This window comes from Solea solea, chromosome 18 (genome assembly GCF_958295425.1).
Source record: "Solea solea chromosome 18, fSolSol10.1, whole genome shotgun sequence".
In the NCBI taxonomy this organism is placed as follows: domain Eukaryota; kingdom Metazoa; phylum Chordata; class Actinopteri; order Pleuronectiformes; family Soleidae; genus Solea; species Solea solea.
The window spans coordinates 5346162-5367210 of NC_081151.1; the positions used below are offsets into that span (position 1 = coordinate 5346162).

Sequence of the window (21049 nt, forward strand, 5' to 3'; positions counted from 1 at the left end):
AAAGGCGATGCCTTCAGTTGAGTAATGCAGTTTTTATTGTTTAAAACTCTGTTTCTCTTAAATAGTCTTTTCTTGTACAGCATTAAATTTTCCTCTCGACAAATTTGATCACCTCAGACATTTTAGAAGTGTTTCCCCCCCAATATGTGCTCATTGTTCTCCTCTCAGCCAAATCATACAATGACGGGCACTGTGAACTCTATTTGCCATTCATAGTAGTTGTATGTAGAAAATGACATATGGTGCACATAAGTTATATAATATCCTCTTTTTTTTTTGATCTTGAAGCCCCAGACCCTGAAATTCCTCCACAAACAGCACCAACACTTTAATCAGTCTGACAAAATGTCCATTGCACACCCCAACTGTTTTTTTCTCTTCTTCTATTTAACCAAAACAACAACATATCATCTACAGTTACGGTTAATGTTCGTCGAGTGAGTAGAGCCACTGGTGCCGGTGCGGGGCGGTTTTGTTTGGTGGGGGCCTGGAGTTCACTGGGGGGGGGGGGGGGGGGCTCTCACACGTCGAGGAGCAGCACCCTGGGATCCTCCACCACCGACTTGATCTTGCGCAGGAAAAGGACGGCCTCTCTGCCGTCGATGAGACGGTGGTCGTACGTCAGGGCGACGTACATCATGGGACGGATCTCCACCTGGACACGGGGGAAGAAATCGAGGAGATTTGAGCAACAAGAAAAAAAGCTCAGCATCGGGACGACAAAAACGATCAGAAAACCAAGCTTTCATTTGATAGAAATGCTGAATGATGTGACTGAGAGAAGGCATAAACGAATGAAAACAGTCAGTTCTAGTCATAATCTACTCCTGATTGCAGTACTTTCCCACCATCTTCACATTTGGCTTTATGCCTTACGTTCCAATCACATTTTGTACCCGTCTGCTCCCCGTGTTTGGACCCAAATGGGGGAAGAAAAGCATTTATTTCACCGATGTGATTGAGGTCTTGATCTCAATGGGTCTTTTATCTGGTAACATAAAGGTTAATTAAAATAAAATGTGTGTTCTAATATGCTTTATAGGTGGCAGTAGTAATTAAAGGCATATGACTCCTTAATATTTTCAGACCTTGATTGTGCAGATGCTGCAACCATATACAAAATAGACTGTAAATCTAATCATTAATCTGCGTTTGTCCTTTATACATTATAAATTACATGTATCAACTGAACCACTTTTAGATCCACCGATGTTTTTATTTACTCTATTTTCTCCACTTCTCCACTAAACTATTTGGGTAAAATATATTATTTACATTTTTTCCTCACTTCAATCTCAATTCATTCGGAAATAGACGGTGTTAATTCAGTATGTTCTGTGTTAAGATTTAAAACAATATGACGCATTGCCGCACAAGATACCATCAAAATGGAATTAGAGCTGAAGCAATTACTCGATTAATCGATTGCTAAAGCTTTTGTCATGATTAAAACAAGATTTCGGGTCGTTTCAGCTTTTTAAATGTGAATATTTTCTGGTTTCTTTGCCCCATGTTACAAAGAAATCACCAAACACTGATGAACATTTTTTTTTCTGACATTTTATGGACCAAACGATTATGCGATTAATTGTGAAAAAAACCCAGATTAATCTATAATGAAAATAATATTAATATATATTAATATAATAAATAATATTTAATTGCAGCCTTTGTGATTTGCTAATTGAGGAATTCATAAACCTTTTTTTTGAGTGTGTGTGCGTGTGATTCTGTACGTTGAAGGAAAACCAACCTTGCCACCGATTGCAACAGGCCTGTCAAAGATGCCATGCATGCCTAAAATAGCAGACTGCGGTGGGTTGATGATGGGCGTGCCAAACATGGACCCAAACACGCCGCCGTTGCTTATGGTGAAGGTTCCTCCGTCCATGTCCTCGACAGCCAGCTCGTTCTTACGAGCCTGGGAAAATAAAACACATGCGCTCATAATTATTATTGATCACGTAATAAAAGAAACAATCAAATAAGAACATTTGACAAACATATTAAAGAAAGAAAAAAAAAAAAAAAAAAAAAGAAGTTACCTTTTCTCCCAACATATTGATGGTTTTCTCAATGTCTGTAAAATTCATTCCCTCCACGTTTCGGATTACAGGAACCACCAGACCCTGAGAGAGAAGTCACGTGACGTTGAGTTTTCTGCTCCTCACATTAGACTCGAGTGGGCCATCAAGCACTTACACTCAGTGTTACAGTATAATCCATTTGTCTCACCTTTGGCGTTGCCACAGCCACACTGATGTCAACGTAGTCCCTGTACACTATCTCTTTGGTTGTGTCATCAATGACTGAAACACACACACGACAAACATAAAACATTGCATACTGATAAAATACTAGCTAATTTTAAAAAAGGTTTCCTGATCTCATGTACCATTTCTACAGCATGCAAGGGGGCAACAGAACATGAAACCAAGAGCCTATTTTAGATTTTAGCTTGCTTTTAAGCCAGAGGTACAGACCACCTCTGCTTCATTGAGGTATCTGCAAGTAGGTCATGTTGGTCTGAGAGCAGTACATCTAATACTGTTGGTTTTGCGGTTAAAGCAGCAAGAGATACTGAAACTTCAATCTTTTTCTTCGGTGCACACACTTGCAGAAAGTCGCGCCAAAGACACGACACGACGAAGTAGTGATCCATACCAGCGTTGACGGCGGGCTGATCAGACAGAGCGAAGGCAGCAGCCTTCACAAACGCAGACATGAAGCCCAACTTGACGTTGTGTTTTTTCAGGAAGGCATCTTTGTAAGACTTCCTCATCTCTGAGATGTTGCTACGGGGGAAATGGAAAAAAAATAATAAAAGAAAATGCACAGATCAAGCCACATGTTGGTTTTAAGGCACACGCGAGATAGGTTTGTGGGTTTGCAGATTCACTACCCACCGATGGATAAGTGTGCTACTGATGGGAACTGTTGGTTTGTTTTTTTCTAAAAGTGACTTAAATCCTCAACATACTAAATGATTGTATTTATTTATTTATGTACTGATTATACTGATTAGTTGCTGTATAGAAAGTGCATGACCAACGGCTCTAACTGGTAATACTAGAATCATTAATCAGATACCATTACTGTGAAAACTGTAACCGAGGTCACAAATCTGACAAAATCATGTACACTATCATGTCTGTATCCTTTTTGAATTAAAGCCGCTGAAATTGGCCTGCTAATCGTTTCACCGTTGCTCATTTTTCTCTTGTATCTCCCTTTTTAATTGTTTGTTTTCCTGTCTCTAACCCTGTTGAAGCTCTAGGATTTCTCCCCTAACATAATTAGCCACTCCCAAGACACAGACTCTCCGAGAAAGGAGAGAAGAAGCGATAAAAATCTTCACTTTCTAGGGCCTGTAAATCTTATTGGGCTGTCATAAAAGCCCATATCAGTTGAGGCTGCTCTTCCACTCAGAGCGCAGGTCTCTGTGGGCCCCTGCAGATGCTCGGGCCTCCTGCTCTGACTAGCTCCTTCGGCTCCAGATGAGCCCTAGCCTGGGAAGTCTTCCTCCAGACCGTCAATGTCAATCCAATTAGGATACACAGAAAACCCTGAATAGCTGAAAGCTGACACCACACATTTGCAGGGGAAAAGAAATCCTCAAAGTGTCCTCTTCAGCACAGGGGGCAAGTGCAGACAATAACATTTCCTTGTAAATTAATAAAACCCATTTTAACAATTCTTATCTTCGTTTTAGATGGCATTACGACCAAATATTTACATTCCAGCGTTTAAGAGGATATTGGGTTTCAAAAAGCTTTTCCTCTTGGCCACATCCCGATCTATAATAACAACTTGTGTTGTTCTGGTTTTGACATTGATATACCTACAGCATACATAGTGCATATTTACACTGCAGTGGCACTGAGTGAGAATACACAGATTAAAAAACACAAAACACATCCATCAGTGAAAGAACAAATTTGATGCCCTACACTTAAAAGTGTAAGGCATCAAAGAGGGCTTAATAATGTAGGTCAACAAAATTTAGAATTTCCTACCTCATGTCGACCTCATTAAATGTTGTCAACATCGCACAGGTGTTTTGAGCTTCCTTCAGCCTCTGGGCAATTCTTAGTCTCATGCGGTTCATCTTAACCTAAAAATCATTAAAAAAAAAAACGTTGAAATTTTAAATAAAAAGTACAATTTCTACCTAAATATAATATTTAGGGGTTGTGGTGATTTGTGCACTTTACCCTGCTCTCTGTCCTGGCACCTTTAGCTCCTCCCTCTGCTTGGGCCACTGGTGCCACAGGAGCAGCTGTGGGCTTGATGGCTGAAACTATGAAAAAGACATTAAGAGTTAGTGTCTCTATATGTCAGTTAAGCAGAACTGATGGCGACCACTGTCTGCAGAACGATGATTAATCATGTAAGCTTGAGGTCAAGAGCACAGATGTCAAGCAAAACACTTCTCACATGACACAGGCAGTCTGTCTGATGAAAGCTAACCTGGTTTGGTGTCCATAGCATGTGCTGGCACAGGTGGCACAGGGGGCATAGTGGTGGGAATGGGGCCCACAGCTGAGGGGGGAGGAGGGGCAGCAGAAGGTGGTGGCGGCGGGGCTGCAGGGGCTTCGGCTTTTGGTGCTGCCGCAGCTTTGGGAGCAACAGCTTTTGACACAGAGACGAAAGGTTATGACTGCACAGGCTTTATAATACATCTTTTATTCAAGTATTCCATCTTTACATTGTTCGATTCACAGTCGGGGTGGAACGGTTCACGAAAAAGAACGGGGCATCGTTGTAACAACATTAAATTAACGTTGAAGTGAGATTATGAAACATCGCTGCATTTAAAGAACCATTTTACCTTCTAGGTAAGAATATAAACACGTATTCGGTGTCTAATCTTACTTAAAAGAATAGGTTTTTCCGCACTCAACACTTCACGCCCCACAAGAGTGTGTCAAGGCTACTTTAAGCTCCTGTGTGGGTGTTCACACTGGCTGTTTCTCTGCTGCGTGTCACTCATCCGTCTCCCAAAATGACCAATTATGGGGTGTCTGTATGCGTGTGTATGAGTGCGCATGACGGCACAGCTTGTTGTTTTAAATCTGAAACAGACTTAGACTGCCTGTTAAAAGCGGTTTGTTTTCTTATATTCTCCCACTTGTTTTTAGTGGTTGTTTGTAGTCTTAGAGAGACTGAAAGGGATAGAACAGAGAGCGCACCTGCGATGCAAACATTCCCAGCACTTCCCTGTTGATTTTGCATGATTATTGTAAACGAATACTCTGTCTAACTGCCATCCGTTTGGTGGCAGTTAGGTATAAACATAAACATGTTCTCCTTTATTAAACAAATGGGATCGTTGGTCACGCTCCTTCTCAAACCTCAGCCTCACCTGCCTCCTTGGAGGGAGAGGGAGGGAGGGAGGGAGGAAGGAGAGGGGGGGAGAGAGAGAGAGAGAGAGAGGGGAGGGGGTCACCCTTCACCTGTTTAATATAGTTTTCCTGTAGTTGAAGCTTTCATTTCCTACACATACAGCTTCTGATTACTGTGAACACTCTCATACGTTAACAAGGGTGTTGAACTGAAAACACAGCTGTGAAACATGCAGTGTGAGTCAGACGTTGCGCTGTCATGAACCGTGACAGGTGTACTGAACAAAGCAAATTTTTTAATGAATCACTCCACCCCTAATTTACAGTATAACTCCAGTATCACAAACCTCCTTTCCTAAGCTTGAAAAGAGGAGTTCCTCCCTCAACTTTGCCTCCATCAGGGATCAAAAGCTCCTCGATCACACCAGAAGCAGGAGAGGGAACCTGCACTGAGGTCTAATGGCAGGGAAAAGACATTTCTTTTTAGATCAAATTAAAACAAAAAAGGTTAAAGTACCAGGCAAAACATAACAGGATATAATTTTTCGTCTATATTACCCAGCCCTTATATGAGAAACAAACCACAGAATGAGTAAACAGAGTACCCACACCTTCTACAACATCCCATTCAAAACCTTTTTTTTTAAATAAAACTATTTCAGGAACAATTCCCTGAATGCCTCAAAGTGACATTAACTACTGAAGCAAACGAGAGGCTAACAAAAATGGTTGCCTGGCACAGGGGTTTTATAAATTCATCAATAGAGGACATCATGTAACTGCATGTGCCGAATAAGGAAACAACCACATAGACTAGTTTAATTAGACTGATAGTAAGAATATCTCAATAATGATGTCTGAGTGGATTGGGACTGGTAAAAGGCTCATTGGTAGCCTAAATGGTAGTTAATAAGCCTGTCAAGGTGAAACAAGGACAAACATAATATGGTTGTACATTAGGCCTATTATACTTGTTAACTGTTGCTATTCTAACTAGTCACAAGACATCCTCAATGTCATACCATTGCAACAAAGTACAGTTCAGATTTTAACCTTTTTTTTTTTTTAATTGAAAAAAAAAAGAAAAAAAGGTGATTCTTTTTTGTGGCATTTATGTCTGGATGTGTTCAACAACTTTAAACAACGGCATTCATCAAGTGAAAAAACATTGAGCATAAAAATAATGAACTGGTGCAAACAGACCTCAAACAGGTTGATCAAGAAATTCAACAGCAGTTCATAACAGAAATGTAATCTATTTATCTGAAAGGCAACGCCTTAAATAGACATGTATACGCTTTCAATGATGTCTTGGAACCATCGGAATGCGGTATGAAACATTTATTATTGATTTTACCTTATCTGTCTCTATTTCACACACCACCTCATCCTCCGAGACAGAGTCCCCAACAGCTGTAGGGACATAAAATAGTTTTAGCATTCCAGTGTACACCTTCTGTCGAGTTTGACTGCTCTTCTGCATCAGAAGCAACTGGTGGACAATTCTAAATAAAATAGAGTTACCTTTCTCCCACCTTACATCCCCTTCTGTGACAGACTCGGCAAATGCAGGGGTATTGACTGTGACAAGTTCATCTCCTGGAGATAAACACAGTAACAGGAGATGTTTTTTTTTCTCCACTCAAATTATTTTTCTGCACCATCATCTCAAGTGTATAAAGGATAAAACATACTGTAGGCTACAGACGTCCTGAAGTACTGGATTTGGAAGATGCTGGACCGGGGATCAGATTTTCTGGTGAATGAATAGATAAATAAATACAGGGGCAAAAAATAAAAACACATTTGACAAGAAATCATTCAATAATGCTATAAATTTGGTTGTGCATCTGGCGTTTGGGGGACAATTTTGAGGTGATAGCTTAATGGCAAAAGGAGATACTGACAACGGGAAAATGTGCATGTGGACATCAAAACTTAACTCATTCACTATACCAGTATCGTGAATCGGCATGGACTGATTACTGATTTCAAGATATATCGCGGTAATGAAAAGTAGCAAAATCACCTAAGTGTCTTCTCATTCTGTGCCTTAGGTATGAGCCGTTTTTTATGACTCACTCAAGTTGTATGTAGTGGAGAGTAACACGAGCCCCCAGCCGGGGTCATAAGAAAGCTAAAAAAATAACACCCAGGACAGCCCACCACAATGTGCAATGTTTCATTAGGCACAATATGCCGAAACACTAATGCATAATACTAAAAACTACACCATATCTGTATTGTATATAGTGTATGTATTACCATTTTATTTTATTATCTCTTTATATACTTTTCTTCACTTAACTTATATTCTCAATTCTGTCTTTAATATGCCTCCATTTCTTGTTTTTCTTTCTAGTTGTATGGACCGACCAGCACAAGCTTTTTTCACATTTGTACTGGTATAACCGGAGTGACGGTTCACTAAAGATTGTCGTACAATGTCAGACCGACTCATGCATAACACGCACTTATATTATTTTCCATCGGTCTTCAAAAATTCATTCATTTTGTGTACTTACACAGTGTTGTTCAAAGTGACAGAAGGGCTAGCTGACAGAGCTGTTGGAGAAAGGATAAGAGTAGCCTGCATTTAACATCTAGCAGAGGGATTATACAAAGACTTCATGATTTACAAGTAAACACACATACCTGTCGTGGCCCGACGAGCTAACACATTATTCCCCTGTGAAAAATATACAACCACAATCATGTCACCATCAAGATAATGACAAGGTAAATAAATAACATTAAAAGATGTGATTGTACATTCGTGGAATAGCAGTCGGATCAATTCAACATGCTGGACAATGACCTTTAACACAGTCAATAAGTTTTACAGAACAAACAAACCAGCAAATACAAAATACATGTTATGTACAAATATTTAAGAGATTAATGAACTTCTAATTTGACAGTCATTCATAATAGATAGATATTATATATTAAATATAGTATATTAATGTATATGTGCATCTAATGTAATAGCTGCACTCAGTCTTAATGAGCCACTTTAGTATTTACACTGATTATCAAACATTTGAGAACGAACATAACAGTTTCATATAAAATGTGCTAAGCAGGGTGTGGGTTTCTTTCATAAACCACAGTGTGACCTCAGCATGTCAGTTACAGGCAGTTTGCTAATGTACCTCTCTACACTTAGCCTAGTATGGGTAGCATGTGCTAGCTAGCAGTCTCAATATTGCTGAATAACTTTGACATAACTCGTATGAATACGCAGCGGTGGTCTTTCTACATTTAATATTAAAAGGTAAGAAACACGAGACAACGCTAATACGGAGCGTGGAGCTTTACAACATGAATACACGCTACTGCAGGGGGCTCATGAAGCAGAAGTGTCCTCCTGTCCTTGGCTTTCAATGTCCCTGTCCGCGGCCTACGGTGGCGAGCAGGCTAAAGCGGCTAATGCTAACGCTAACAGGAACCGTGCATTCACGCGTTTATCTTGCTTATTCCCTGCGTGTTGCCTACCTGGCGGATGGCAGAGAGGGAGCGGCCAAAATTCCTGGTGAGACACCGGGAATGGGACAACATGGTGGCTGTGTAACGGCAGCCTGTCCGCGGGAGGGAACTTCGGTCACACCGACACGATTGACATACCGCGCAAGCACCGAGGAAGTGGTATGGGAAAAACCAAGTGCTCCTGGTGGAGGGGGAGGAGAGGGGGGGGAGTGCTCTCTGTCGTCCACTCTGACCCTTCACTGCTGTCAAAATAGAATATGCCTTTGTAACGATATAAAATATAGAATAGAATAAAAGAGAATGGAATAATACTAAGATGAAAGCAGAGAAGATATTGCATACAACATATAAACAATATAAAACATTACAACAGAATTAGAATAAAGGAATATGTATAAAACAGCACACACTAATAATTATAATAATCATAACAATAATATATTATATATAATGATAATAATAATAATAATAATAACATATTATTATTATTATTAGATTATATTAATTAGCGTAAATGTACACACAATGGCCATCAACTGATCTGAAGACATTTAATTAATTTATTTTATCTATTTAAAACACATTTTAGCCACAGTTACTTCCAATCCAGATCCACTTCTTTCCTCCTTGTGCCAATAAGTGCTTTATCATTCTGATAAACCAGTTTTAATCAATCTGGGAATGGAATGGTAATGTTTTTGGGTTATATGCAGATACTATGTATTTTTCCCATTTATAGTTTAATTAATTATGATTAATATGAATATTTATGAATTTCTTCCGGTTGCAGTGAGCGTTTGTATTAATCCATCTCCCCTGAAAAAACATTAAGTGACTCTCACAGCAGCACCTTTTCATACACACCTTCCTCAATTCCTCCTGACATTTGTGTTGCTGATGTTAAGACCATGACCATCTATCTCTCTGTGCGTGCTCTCACATGGCCACGCCCCAGCCCTCATACATCATCTCCTCCTGCACTCAAATTGCCCAACTCTCAGTGTGCGCAGGCCATCTATGAGTTTAAACACAGCAGCATCAGCGCAACAGGTAAGCAAGCTCCCATCACCGCCGTGGAATCTGTCAGTGTACAGCGTGGGTGAAGTGAAGTGACTGCAGCTCTGCTGCTGTGGGAGTCTGACCTTAAAGTATCCGCGAGCAGATCTCTGTCTCAGAAAACTCATCGCTTCACTTTATTTTTATTTTTATTTTTCCCTTGCAGCAGTTTTGTGTTTTTGACACTTTGATTCCTGCTCACCTGATTAAACAAGGTAAGTGTTTTTTAAATAGAGTTTTCTACTGTTTACTGACAATATACTGGATATTTTCTTACATGTTATAATTGAAAACATTTTTGTGGGACACAACTGCTGTAATTAAGATTCAAAAGCAATTATACATTATAAATAAGGTTGCTCTTCAATGTTAATGTGTTTTTTCCTTGCTTGTGTGGACTAATTTACCATTTATCCATAAATACATTGTTATATTATTGCATATATATATAATTATAGTTATATCATTTAAAACTGTAAGGGAAGACAAGTACATATATTTCCCCACCACAAAAAAAAATAGAAAAGAATTAGAAACAGTTGAAAAAGTTGTGTAAATTAATGATAGAGAATTTTACAAAAATACAGTATTAAGTTGCCCAAAGTCAGTTACACATTAATTAACTAAAACAAACTACAACCTTAAAGTGAACAGTATCAGGTAATTCAGCTTTAGTCCATTATTATAAGACAGAAACCATGTGTGAAGCCGTGTCTCATGCGTGAACCCTGCGTGGATGAGTTGAAATACTTTTCATATAACAAATGTTTTTTTATATTTTACATTATTCCTTATTGCAACCCCTGGGTGAAATATAACTCTCATTGTTCAAGATTAAATGTGGGTTTTATTTATTTGTTTTATTTATTTTTTTAGTCAAGCTGAGGATGTTGAAAATAATGCATATCCTTTGATTTCCTTACATTTGCTTCTGTAGTCATTTTAAGTAACACTAAATAATATAATACAATTCAATTCAATTTAAAAGTCTCATGTTTTATAAACAAAATGACAGAATTGCTGCTGAATGAACCCATGAGTCTTTATTATCTCAATGTTTTCTTTCCATTTAAAATCTCCACCCAAAAGTAAAGACTCATGTTGTTCATTTGATGCCGTGTTCAACAACATGTCCTGATATAAATGACACAATAAACAACAACGTCACAGGATTAAATATAAATAAATATAGGGCTTTCTTTAATCCATTACACTTGTCTTTTTTTTTTTTTTTTACACATAGTTCATTAAGCTTAAACTGGTTTGTGTTTTCAGATCTCTCATTTCCACTGAACTCTCACTCATCGCGTGGGAGCTTTAAATTCCACTGAGCATGAACCTCAGTCTTCCTGACCAGAGCATGCACAACTCCAGCGACGGCTGCATAGACGACGACAAGCCTGGCGCCATGTTGCCTTGCTTCCGCAGAAACATGTACGATGAGCCCCTGGCCTCGTACTCCAGTGGCTCCATCATCTCTCAGCTCCTCCGCAAGACCATTCACAACAAGAGGGCACAAGACGAAAGCCATTTCTACCTCACTAGCTCCACTGCCGCTGACTCAGGCCAGGAAGACCAGAGCAGTGTCTCCTCAAAGGACAGCATAGTGGAAGCCACGTCGCCCAGTGGGCACATCTCTACAGGAACCAGCCTCGATGGTGAACATCCTTTTACCGACCACCTGCAGGCCAAACGGGCCAGAGTGGAAAACATCATCCGGGTCATGGCTGGCTCTCCCAACAGCAAGCAGCATGGAGACAGTGAGAGGTTCACCACAGACGCCAGAGACAGCAGAGAGGCCTACAGGGAGAACAAGCGCAAACAGAGGCTGCCTCAGCATCAGGAGAACAGTGTTGGAGGACCGCTGAGCAGAAGAGCTGGCAGCAGCAGCAACGGTGATGTCTGTCACGCCAAGGACGAGGAGTGTCACAAGTTGAAAGAGCAGCTCCACAGCATGCAAATGCTGCTGCGTCAGCTTCAGGAGAAGTTCCTTCAAGTTTACAACCAGGACAATGTCGAGCACGACGACAGAGACGAGGCGGAGATCACTGGCGAGCGTGACTCCCTGGCAGAAAGCCCAGGGTCACGCTACGCCAGTGTCGAAGATGATTTTGAGAGGAAGAACAGCAGGGTGACTGCAGACTGTAAGGACAGAATAAAGGTTGTGGGTTATCTGGTTCACCAAAGAGAAAGTCAGAACCTACAGGAGGCCCTCAAGCAGGAGCTCTCCACGGCTGTGAACGAGTGTGTGGACAGGGTGTTCAAGAAGGTGTCCTCCACAGGGCTGGACAAGTCCCCTCAGCCACGCATGTGCTCGTCCCCAGAGCTGCAGATGAGCGTGGGCGCAGACAGGAAGAGCCAGCAGGCCGGCGTCACACAGGAACCGCCTCAGTGTGAGGAGGCGGCAGCCAAACCCCGCTCTCTGGAGTACTATGAAGGCTTGTCAGCTCAAAGCCCACAGGACCAGACAGAGGCTCTGTCACTGGTGGTCCGCAAGCCGGCAGTGACCCCCATGAGCTCTGTCACCCCGACGGTGAAGAGGCCCTACCCCGTGCATCAGACGCCATTTCAGTTCAATTACAGTGCCCCGCTGCATGACAACCAGATCCTAGAGCACCTTCTCAAGTATGGGCCCCATCCCAGCTTTGGCCTCCCTTGCATGCCCCCATCGATGGGCAGGACCTCCCCAGACTCGGTGGACCTGCCGTGGGACGCCATCGCCATGCGGTCCAAGGTGACAGCGAGTCACCTCGGCCACCACGCTCGTCCGTCGGCCCTGGGTGGAGTGTCGGTCGACGGTCTGTGTCTCCCCCACGTCAAGATGGAGTGTGGCGACCTGCAGAGCATGGCCGAGCGAAACCCCTACATGTCTCTCAACATATCCTTTTTGCACTCGAATGATATGAGCAAGTGTGCCCTGCTTTTTTGCCTTTTCTTTATTTGAAAACAGACACAACAACCCACACTCAAACACACACATTGTTACCATCCAATAATTCGATTCCCCCATGCAGGCTGAGGTGAAAGTGAAAACCCTCATTGAAAGCATCACATTAAAAAAAACTAATTCAACCTTTATGTCACTGAGACCCATGAGTGTCGTTCACGTACAACGTAACAATACAATACACTAAAGTACAAATTAGAAGCAGATACAAATATTAGAATATGTGTAAGGATACACTGTATTTATCTTTTATTTCATCCAAGCTCTTCGGTTTGAACAATAGCTGGCCGAGGTTCATTGCAGCGCGGGCAGTTCCACTAACAAACTTCAAGGAGAATTTTTTCTTTGATCTCGGGAACCCCATCGAAAATTACAGCATCTTCTTTAATCTGAGCAGAGTAATGACTTTAAGTCTGGAAAAAGACAAATAAAAAGGAATACAAGGCTTTGATAAGAATTGCCAGGAACAAAAGCCAATTTTTCAAAGGCAGAGAAAGCACTGGTTTCTGTTCCAGGAAGCGTCATTTTTTCAGACTTGAAAAGGTGCAGGATCTATTTCTCCATCATCAGAGTGATAGGGGTGCATCTGAAAGGTCACATCTGAGTGCTGGCGGAAAAACACAAGTGCTCACCAGCCATAACACTTGAGCGCTTGTCTTGAGCATTTGTTGTTGGGTACCTTTTGTCAGAAAGTACACGATTAAAATTGAGTGCATGATAACACGGTATTATATTTTATTTATTTTTTTTACCTCACAGTAACTCAAGGAAAAACACTCACAAGACCTTTGTTTGTGCAAAAGAAATCTGTTTTTGCTCACAATCGATGGTCAGTGTGATTTACGTCACACATGTAAATTGATCATTTCCTCACTCACGTCTCATTATAAAAGAAAAATAACCCCCTTCAATCAATTTCACTTTGTCTTCTTGTTGTGAGGCATTAGAGAGGAATAATGTGTGGACGCCGCTCCGGATTTGCTTTATCTTTACAGTGCAAAGAGCTCTGCTGTGCTCTTTGAACAATACCACATCAATCTTTCATTCCCTCTCCCCTCATTTCAAAGGTAGTGTTCCCCAATAAATATATGGTGTGGTGACCTGATAAGGAAATATTATGACCTAAGGCGTAGTGGTGGACTACAGAGGAAAATGCTCCCGAGCATCTTCACATCTCCACGAGGGGCAACTTTTGAATTTATGAATATTTGCACAAAGAAAATCGACTCTGTATCGTATATATATATATGTTGAAGAAACTTAAATTATTTGCACAATTTAAAACAAGGAAACTATATAATACATTTACGCCTATAGGCTTTTTTTTTTTCCCGGAAGAAATAATATATATTGTTTCTAAATCAACTTAATCAGCTCCCATTTCCCAAACATTTCCAACAAGCCATCTTAACCGCCGGGCATGAAGTGCTCCGCTCCCTAATTAAAAATCCCTAATCTAATTCGTAATTCTGTTTTGCCAATAAGCACATGTTAGGGTCATTATTGACTCCCCGGTTAATGCAGAGCTGTTCTTTAGCGAAATCCAATTTAAGCTGAAGATTGAGGCAACACAATACTCCGCTCCACTATCACTTTGCGTGGACGTGTAAACGCCGTGTGTTACATTTAATTGTCTGCTGTTCTTTGCTGTCTTTTTTTCTTTTCTTTTTTCGCCTTAACCTAAACATGCACATCCAGGAGGGCCTCACCCCGAGCCATCTGAAGAAGGCAAAGCTCATGTTCTTCTACACGCGTTACCCCAGCTCCAATGTGCTGAAAACCTTCTTCCCTGATGTCAAGGTAATGTTTTTTTTCTTTAACATCATAAAAACAAAACAACCAGCAGATTGTATTGTATTTGTCCCGTGTTAAGCCCCCCCCCCCCTCCAGTATCTACTTGTCTGTGTGTGTTTGGGACAGAAAAAAATCAGCAGTGTGTCGGAGGAGAGAAACAAAAACCCAGAGGGTTTAGACAACAAAGCCGAGCTGAGCTGTCCGCATGTCCTGGGGGCAGAGGGAGATACCGGGGGCATTCTCTCTTTTAAAAAAAGCCACTCCAGTCAGCAAATGGAGTGACAAAAGGACTCTGTAGGGAAGGCATTGCTATTGAGTGTCAACAGAGAGTTGGTATTAGAGACTTGTGCGGCGGTGAACTGGCCCTAAACACAACATCCTGTGTGTTTTGGCCTCGGCCTCGTGTCATGCCTCCTCTTCTGTCTCCTCTTTTTGTCTTCTTATCTGCATCCTGTTGTTAGACCCTCTAGTTCATCCTCTTCCTCCCCTCTTTATTCTTTTTCCTTTTTAAAAAAAAATTATTTCTATCACAACCTCTCACATCGCATCACCTCCTCTGTCTCTAAAAACACCTCTTTTTTTTGGCTTTCTCTTCCCTCTCCTCTCCTATCTTGTCTCCTGGATCTCTGAGCCAGTTCGTGGTGGGGGCCCTGCCTCTCAGTCTGCCCTGACCTCTGGGGTCAGGGGGGAGAATGCTGCGGCTGCAGCCCTGCGAATGTCTCCTCCTTGCCTAAAATCCTGTGGTGGGAAGTGGCAGTGAACAAAAGAGCGCCCTAATCCCAGTGTCTGATTCCATCCTATCATCCCGAGTCAATGAGTGGGAAGCTTCCTTCTGTCGTTGTGCCGCTGCTTTCTCACCCGCCACACCAGAGAGAAGGAGTGTCTTTGATGCCTGCCCAGCCCTTAGGCATTTTCTCTTTTTCCGACTTTCTGGATGATGAGATAGAATAACAAGACTAATGTCAAGACTGAGATTAAAAACACAGAGTCCTGACAGATGTTTGGTCGCCTGGGATATCGGTGGGAAAGGATCAGAGCAATTTGTCCCTTCAAGTATTCAGTGGAGGCACTGAAATGTTGGCCGTTGTTTTACTCAAATAACAGGCAGATGTACAACATCTCTGTAATCGTATACTTGCACAGTTGTTTTCCCCACATTTGCGGGAGATTTGCCGTGCACTGCTTTAGTTCCCAAATGAGCAGTTTTTTTCATCAAAAATCTTCTCTCCATTCTCAGTTCAACCGCTGCATCACCTCCCAGCTGATCAAGTGGTTCAGCAACTTCAGGGAATTCTACTACATCCAGATGGAGAAGTTTGCGCGCCAGGCCATTGTCGACGGCGTCGGCGACGCCAAGGACATCACGGTGAGCAGAGACTCGGAGCTCTTCCGCGCTCTGAACATGCACTACAACAAGGCCAATGACTTCCACGTAAGTTGCACTTTGTATTCTTTTTTTCTTTGGAGATATTCAGATTAGTTTGACTCTGACGAATAGAATATGGCTCCATAATCCAGACTACAAACAATGGTAGAGTTGCTGGGCTCTGTCCAAAGTCAACAAAACTGTCTAAAGGTATAATTCCCTCTTCACCCTTCGTTAGCAGTCGTTAAGATATGGCGACGCCTAAATAACCAGACAGTTTGCCCCTCTTTCTATTATTAGACAGAAACAAGTGTGATCTTGTCCTCCAAATATTCCCCAATGGTCGTCTACTACGTTCATCATGTCACGGTACGTGTATGTCACGTATGCCCGTGTGCTGACCTGCAGTGTCACACTGTGCACCTGTGGCTGCAGGCCGGCACATTATCTAAACCCCAGAGTGACGCTTTATCAAACTGTGGGAAGAGGAAGCTGCAAAACCCCGCTAAAACAACTCGGGATTAGAGGACCGGCACGCCTGAGCGAGGCTGAGATTGCTACTGATGCGGAATGCTGAGAAAGACGCTTGCGGATTCACGAGCAGCGAGATGGAGGCCGTTTGGTGGGAAAGGGACGCGACAAGTTTTCTTTACCTTGGGACCAAGACATTCCTTTCCCAGGGAGGCTTTTGTGTCGGGAGATGAGAGGGGGAAAGAAAAATAAGCTATGCCAACAACTGTGGTGCTAACCGGTCAGTAGATGGGAAACAAGGGGCCGCGGGCCAGCGTGGTTTTCTCCCAGCATCCCTGATTTTTTTTTTTCCAAAGCATTCACCACAACGATCCCTATTTGCAGCTATTTCTGAGTTTTAATCAGTCAAGTGCTTCCGTACTTTATCGTCGACCCTCAGATTTCTGGTGGATCCATCATGGTGTTTGACAGAATCCCAGCTGGGAGTGAAACTCGCCGCGAGTCAGTTTGAGTTCAAGAAAACAAGACTGGCTAATCAAAGAGAGCCTGTAATTGAAACTTAATGATCTCGGTATCATATTTATTGTACTGTATGTGCGCGGAGAACAAAGAGATGAGCTCCCTTTCATCGCTTTTGAGCGTTTGAAGAATTACGCTGTACAGGTTCTTCGTTTCATATACTTCTCACTCGGAGACAGCTGAAGAGAGGCTTCAGTGTGTCTGGGAAAAGTGCGACATCATTTATTTATTATTTCTTCTAATAGAATAGGAGTTCTAACTCGATTGTCTTCACTTACGGATCTCTGTTCCGCTTTTTTTTCTTCTTCCCAGGTTCCCGACAGATTCTTGGAGGTTTCTGAAATCACCCTGCACGAGTTCTACAACGCCATTTCTGCCGCCAAAGATTCAGACACCTCTTGGAAAAAGGCCATTTACAAGGTGATCTGTAAACTTGACAGCGACGTCCCAGAAGAGTTCAAGACATCCTCCTATTTATAAGCGTGAGTGCAGTGGAAGGAGTGAAGTTAGTCAGCTGACGCAGTGTTATTATTATTTTTTTTTCATCATTTGTTGTAGTGGATTTTTAACGAGGTGAAAAGTCGGCTTAATCACGATCTTGTAAATCTGTATAAAAAAAAGAAGAAGAAACAGAACAAAGAAGCGTTTGCCATTTTGAAATATTGTCTTCTACTTTCAAATAGAAACTATTGATTATACAAAATAATGCTTTTGAGGTTTATTCTGTTGTTTAGTGTTTTCCTCAACACATTTAGAGAGTTTGTGGGTGTGTAAAAATGTTTACAAAGACGTGATCTTTTAGAGCGTAGCCTTATTTACTTATTTACTTATTTTCAATATTAGTTAGCAGGTTTTTTTATAGCTGTTTAACTGTACAAGCATCGCTGTTGTACGTTATATTGTGTTCTATACATTTGTTGTAAACTACGAGCTTGACTGCATATGCATGTGATGATAATGTATATAAAAGTCATGAAAAGAACATTCATTCATTCTCACTGACATTACCCCTTGGTGCACCCATGGTCATGTGATGTGGGAATAACACACAACTCCTTATATGGACATCCCGGGGGGCGTGTGTGTTTACAGGTCACATATTCAGGCTTTAAAAAATGTGTTTATTTTCGTCTTCTTATGTGTTGTCGAGTCAAAGTTATGATTCATTTTATGTCACATTTTTAGCAGTGATAAAGAGTAGCAATAATTGTGCAGAAGCGTTTTTTTTCTTTTCTTTTTGTTCATAAAAACGAGCCAAATCTCCCAAATTCAATCCTTTTTTAAGCATTTTGAGTACTTTTTGCTCAGGTGTGTTCAGATTGCAGAGGTTGTGCTGCAAACAAAAGGATACAAGTCGCTCTATATTGCACATTCTTATAGCCTCTGTATATACTGTATGTTTAAACATGGTAAACATAGAAAAAAGCAGCCAAAATGCTCTGTGTTCTAAGAGTTAAAGATGGCTTCCCTCTACAATACAATACAATACAATACAATACAATCACGTGCCAGGTAAATGCTTTATTTCTGCCTGGAAATGACTTGCTCTCCAGTCAAAGTGACACATCCCAGCATGCTGAGCACCTAAGGTGCCTCTAATCCATGTCCAGCAGCCAGCTGTTAAATGTCCACCCCCCCCCACCCCCCGACCCCCAAACTATGCCGTCCTCATTGTTCGCCCAAAACCAATTCAAGTCAACTTTTCTAAGGCCCGCATTCAGTGTGTGTGACAACTGTCATGTCTTAAAAACAGCCACAAAAGCATGCCCGCTCAGTGACTAATGCCTGAGGTGACCTCATATCATCGTGTTTTGCCACCAGTGCAAAATTCCACAAACCCACTGGCTCTCTTTCTTCCAGGCACCCGCTCACAGCGCGCCAATCACTATCACACCAACAAGTTTGGTGATGTCAGAGAGAGAGAAAATCACAAATGAAAGCCTTTTCATGGCCCGGGGGCTTAATATAAACCAGGCAAATCAAAGCAAGTCCACTGTTGTCCGTGGTATATTAATGAATATGGTTATTTCATATACATATATATAGATGTAGAGGTGCTTTTATTTCTGAAACTCCTACAAAAATATCCGCAATGGTCTTTAAAGTCACTACATTAGATGACGTCGTCAGTGCCCACAACCAAATATTTAATTGGAAAACCTGTTAGGCATCCAAGCACCAATTACATCAGAAATGATAACATTAAGGAAATTAAAACATTAGTTGGATTTGCTGATGACAAAGACTGTAGACAATAAACCCCGCGCACTAATCTTTTAATAGACATTTCCTTTCAATTAGATCAGTCGTCTCCTTCGGTAAATTGATTTACATTCTCGACTCAATTAAAATGCCTCTGGATTGAACCAAAGTGCTTGCGCTCAAATTAATTTGTTGTGACATTTCTTTGGTTCACCTCGAATATAATGAAAGACAACAAAGAAAAATACCTTCAGTTTGTTTCGACCGCCTCTGGCTGACGAGGCCTCCAACTTAAACCGTGCGACGTGTGTGGGGGGAAATTAGAAAAAAAGAAAAAAGAATATGAAATGAAAGGTAAAAGGCAAGCAGGGTGTGATAAGAACAAAACACGGAAATAATAAATAAAGTTGTTGTTTGACCACTTAAAAACTCCACTTTTATACATTATGTTGATCAACCTAACACATAAAGAGCTAAGTAAATAGAGGGCAAAATAACTTTGGACATGAATGTGATCACAGAGAAGAGTAACAGCATCATCTAGTGAAGCTCTACTGCAACACACACTGTTCACTTTTCAGATTCATCTCTGTTTTATATTCTTTGTGTTTGTAAAGTGATTTATTATTACATTTTAGCTAATAACCAGTGTTTTTTTTTTTTTAAATAATAATATTATTATTATTATGTCTTATTAAAGACACACACTGTAAATCACAGCCATTAAATGTATGGCAGCAGATCGTGTTGTGACTCAAAGTCTCCACACGAGGGCGCAGTTGTCGCTGTTTTTTTTTTTCACACAGCAAACACTCCAGAGAAGTGGACACGGTCCAATCCCATTATGATTATGGTTTTTGTTTTATTTGTGCACTGGGGGAAAAACAGAGTCACAGAGTCAGCGCGTGTGCGCTTTAATATTAATGAAAGTAAATAAAAAAAAAAAAAAAAAAAAAAATGGAGTCTCCACTGTCTCGCGAGCATGATCCCGGAAAGACAAAAGGGAGGATCAGAAGTCCCCCGAGCTGCAGCCAGAAGAAGCTGTGGGACACTGAGACAGAGACTCTCTCTCCGCTTTAATCTCCCGCTCAGAGACACATGAGGCTTATTACTCTGCGAGGGCACGGGGAGCACAAGGAAGTGCAACTTGAGAACGGAGGCCGCTGACTTTAGGCTGCCCTTCAGACAGCCACTTCTTAGTGTAGTTTGGTGCGATCACCAGTAAATCTTTATTAATTTTAATTGGAGCCCCCATTTAAAAGAGCAATTAAAGCGGATTAATCGAGCCCATCCCGTATAATGTCTTCTGTTAATTAGTTTGTCAGCACTGTTTTAATATCGCTTAATGACTTCATATTTCAGGGATGACATTAAAGGGATGCTGAAGGAAAAGGAATGGCCTTATCACAATGCGCTGCTTTAATAGAAGATGTCCCCCCCGTCCCCCTGTCGCCCCCCCCCCCCCCCCCCCCGCCGCCGCCGGGCAAGGTCAGGGCTGGGGCCGCTGGGGAGGAGAAGGCTTCAGGGTGGCATCGAGGCAGCCACCTTCAGGGATACATGTGTCGCACACACACACACACACATGCTCATCTCTTTCCTTCACTCATTTACAGAGAGATCCTGTTTTATTCCACTCCTGATGTGTGATGTGTATCTTATGGAGTTTACTCCATAAGATACACAAAAAAAAGCCGGGGATGAGCCACACGCCTCAAAAAAGCTCCAAAAAAGTCACTGACAATAAAGATCCTTTAAATGGGAGCTTTAGGACGTGCAGATCTTCTCCTTCTTTCACTGCGATAAAGACTTTGTTGATCCAGCGATGTTTTTTTTTACTGGAAGTGCATGTCCTTGTTATAT

At 41.5% G+C, this 21049-nt stretch overlaps 2 protein-coding genes across 2 annotated transcripts; one reads left to right on the forward strand and one right to left on the reverse strand.

Annotated features, from left to right (window-relative positions):
- Positions 1-17: 17 nt before the first annotated feature.
- On the reverse strand, positions 18-9006 carry dlst (dihydrolipoamide S-succinyltransferase). Its single transcript, XM_058615123.1, has 15 exons — positions 8844-9006; positions 8001-8034; positions 7871-7910; positions 7040-7101; positions 6870-6944; positions 6703-6758; positions 5693-5801; positions 4471-4632; positions 4215-4300; positions 4017-4114; positions 2665-2795; positions 2236-2309; positions 2046-2129; positions 1754-1921; positions 18-655 (listed from the first exon to the last, which is right to left on the reverse strand). Exons 1-15 carry the CDS (start codon positions 8904-8906, stop codon positions 521-523), a joined length of 1377 nt encoding a protein of 458 aa, XP_058471106.1. The 5' UTR covers positions 8907-9006; the 3' UTR covers positions 18-520.
- Positions 9007-9084: 78 nt separating this feature from the next.
- Positions 9085-18193, forward strand: prox2 (prospero homeobox 2). The gene is made up of 5 exons (XM_058615124.1): positions 9085-10105; positions 11166-12768; positions 14530-14637; positions 15869-16063; positions 17300-18193. Exons 2-5 carry the CDS (start codon positions 11224-11226, stop codon positions 17465-17467), a joined length of 2016 nt encoding a protein of 671 aa, XP_058471107.1. The 5' UTR covers positions 9085-10105; positions 11166-11223; the 3' UTR covers positions 17468-18193.
- Positions 18194-21049: the final 2856 nt, after the last annotated feature.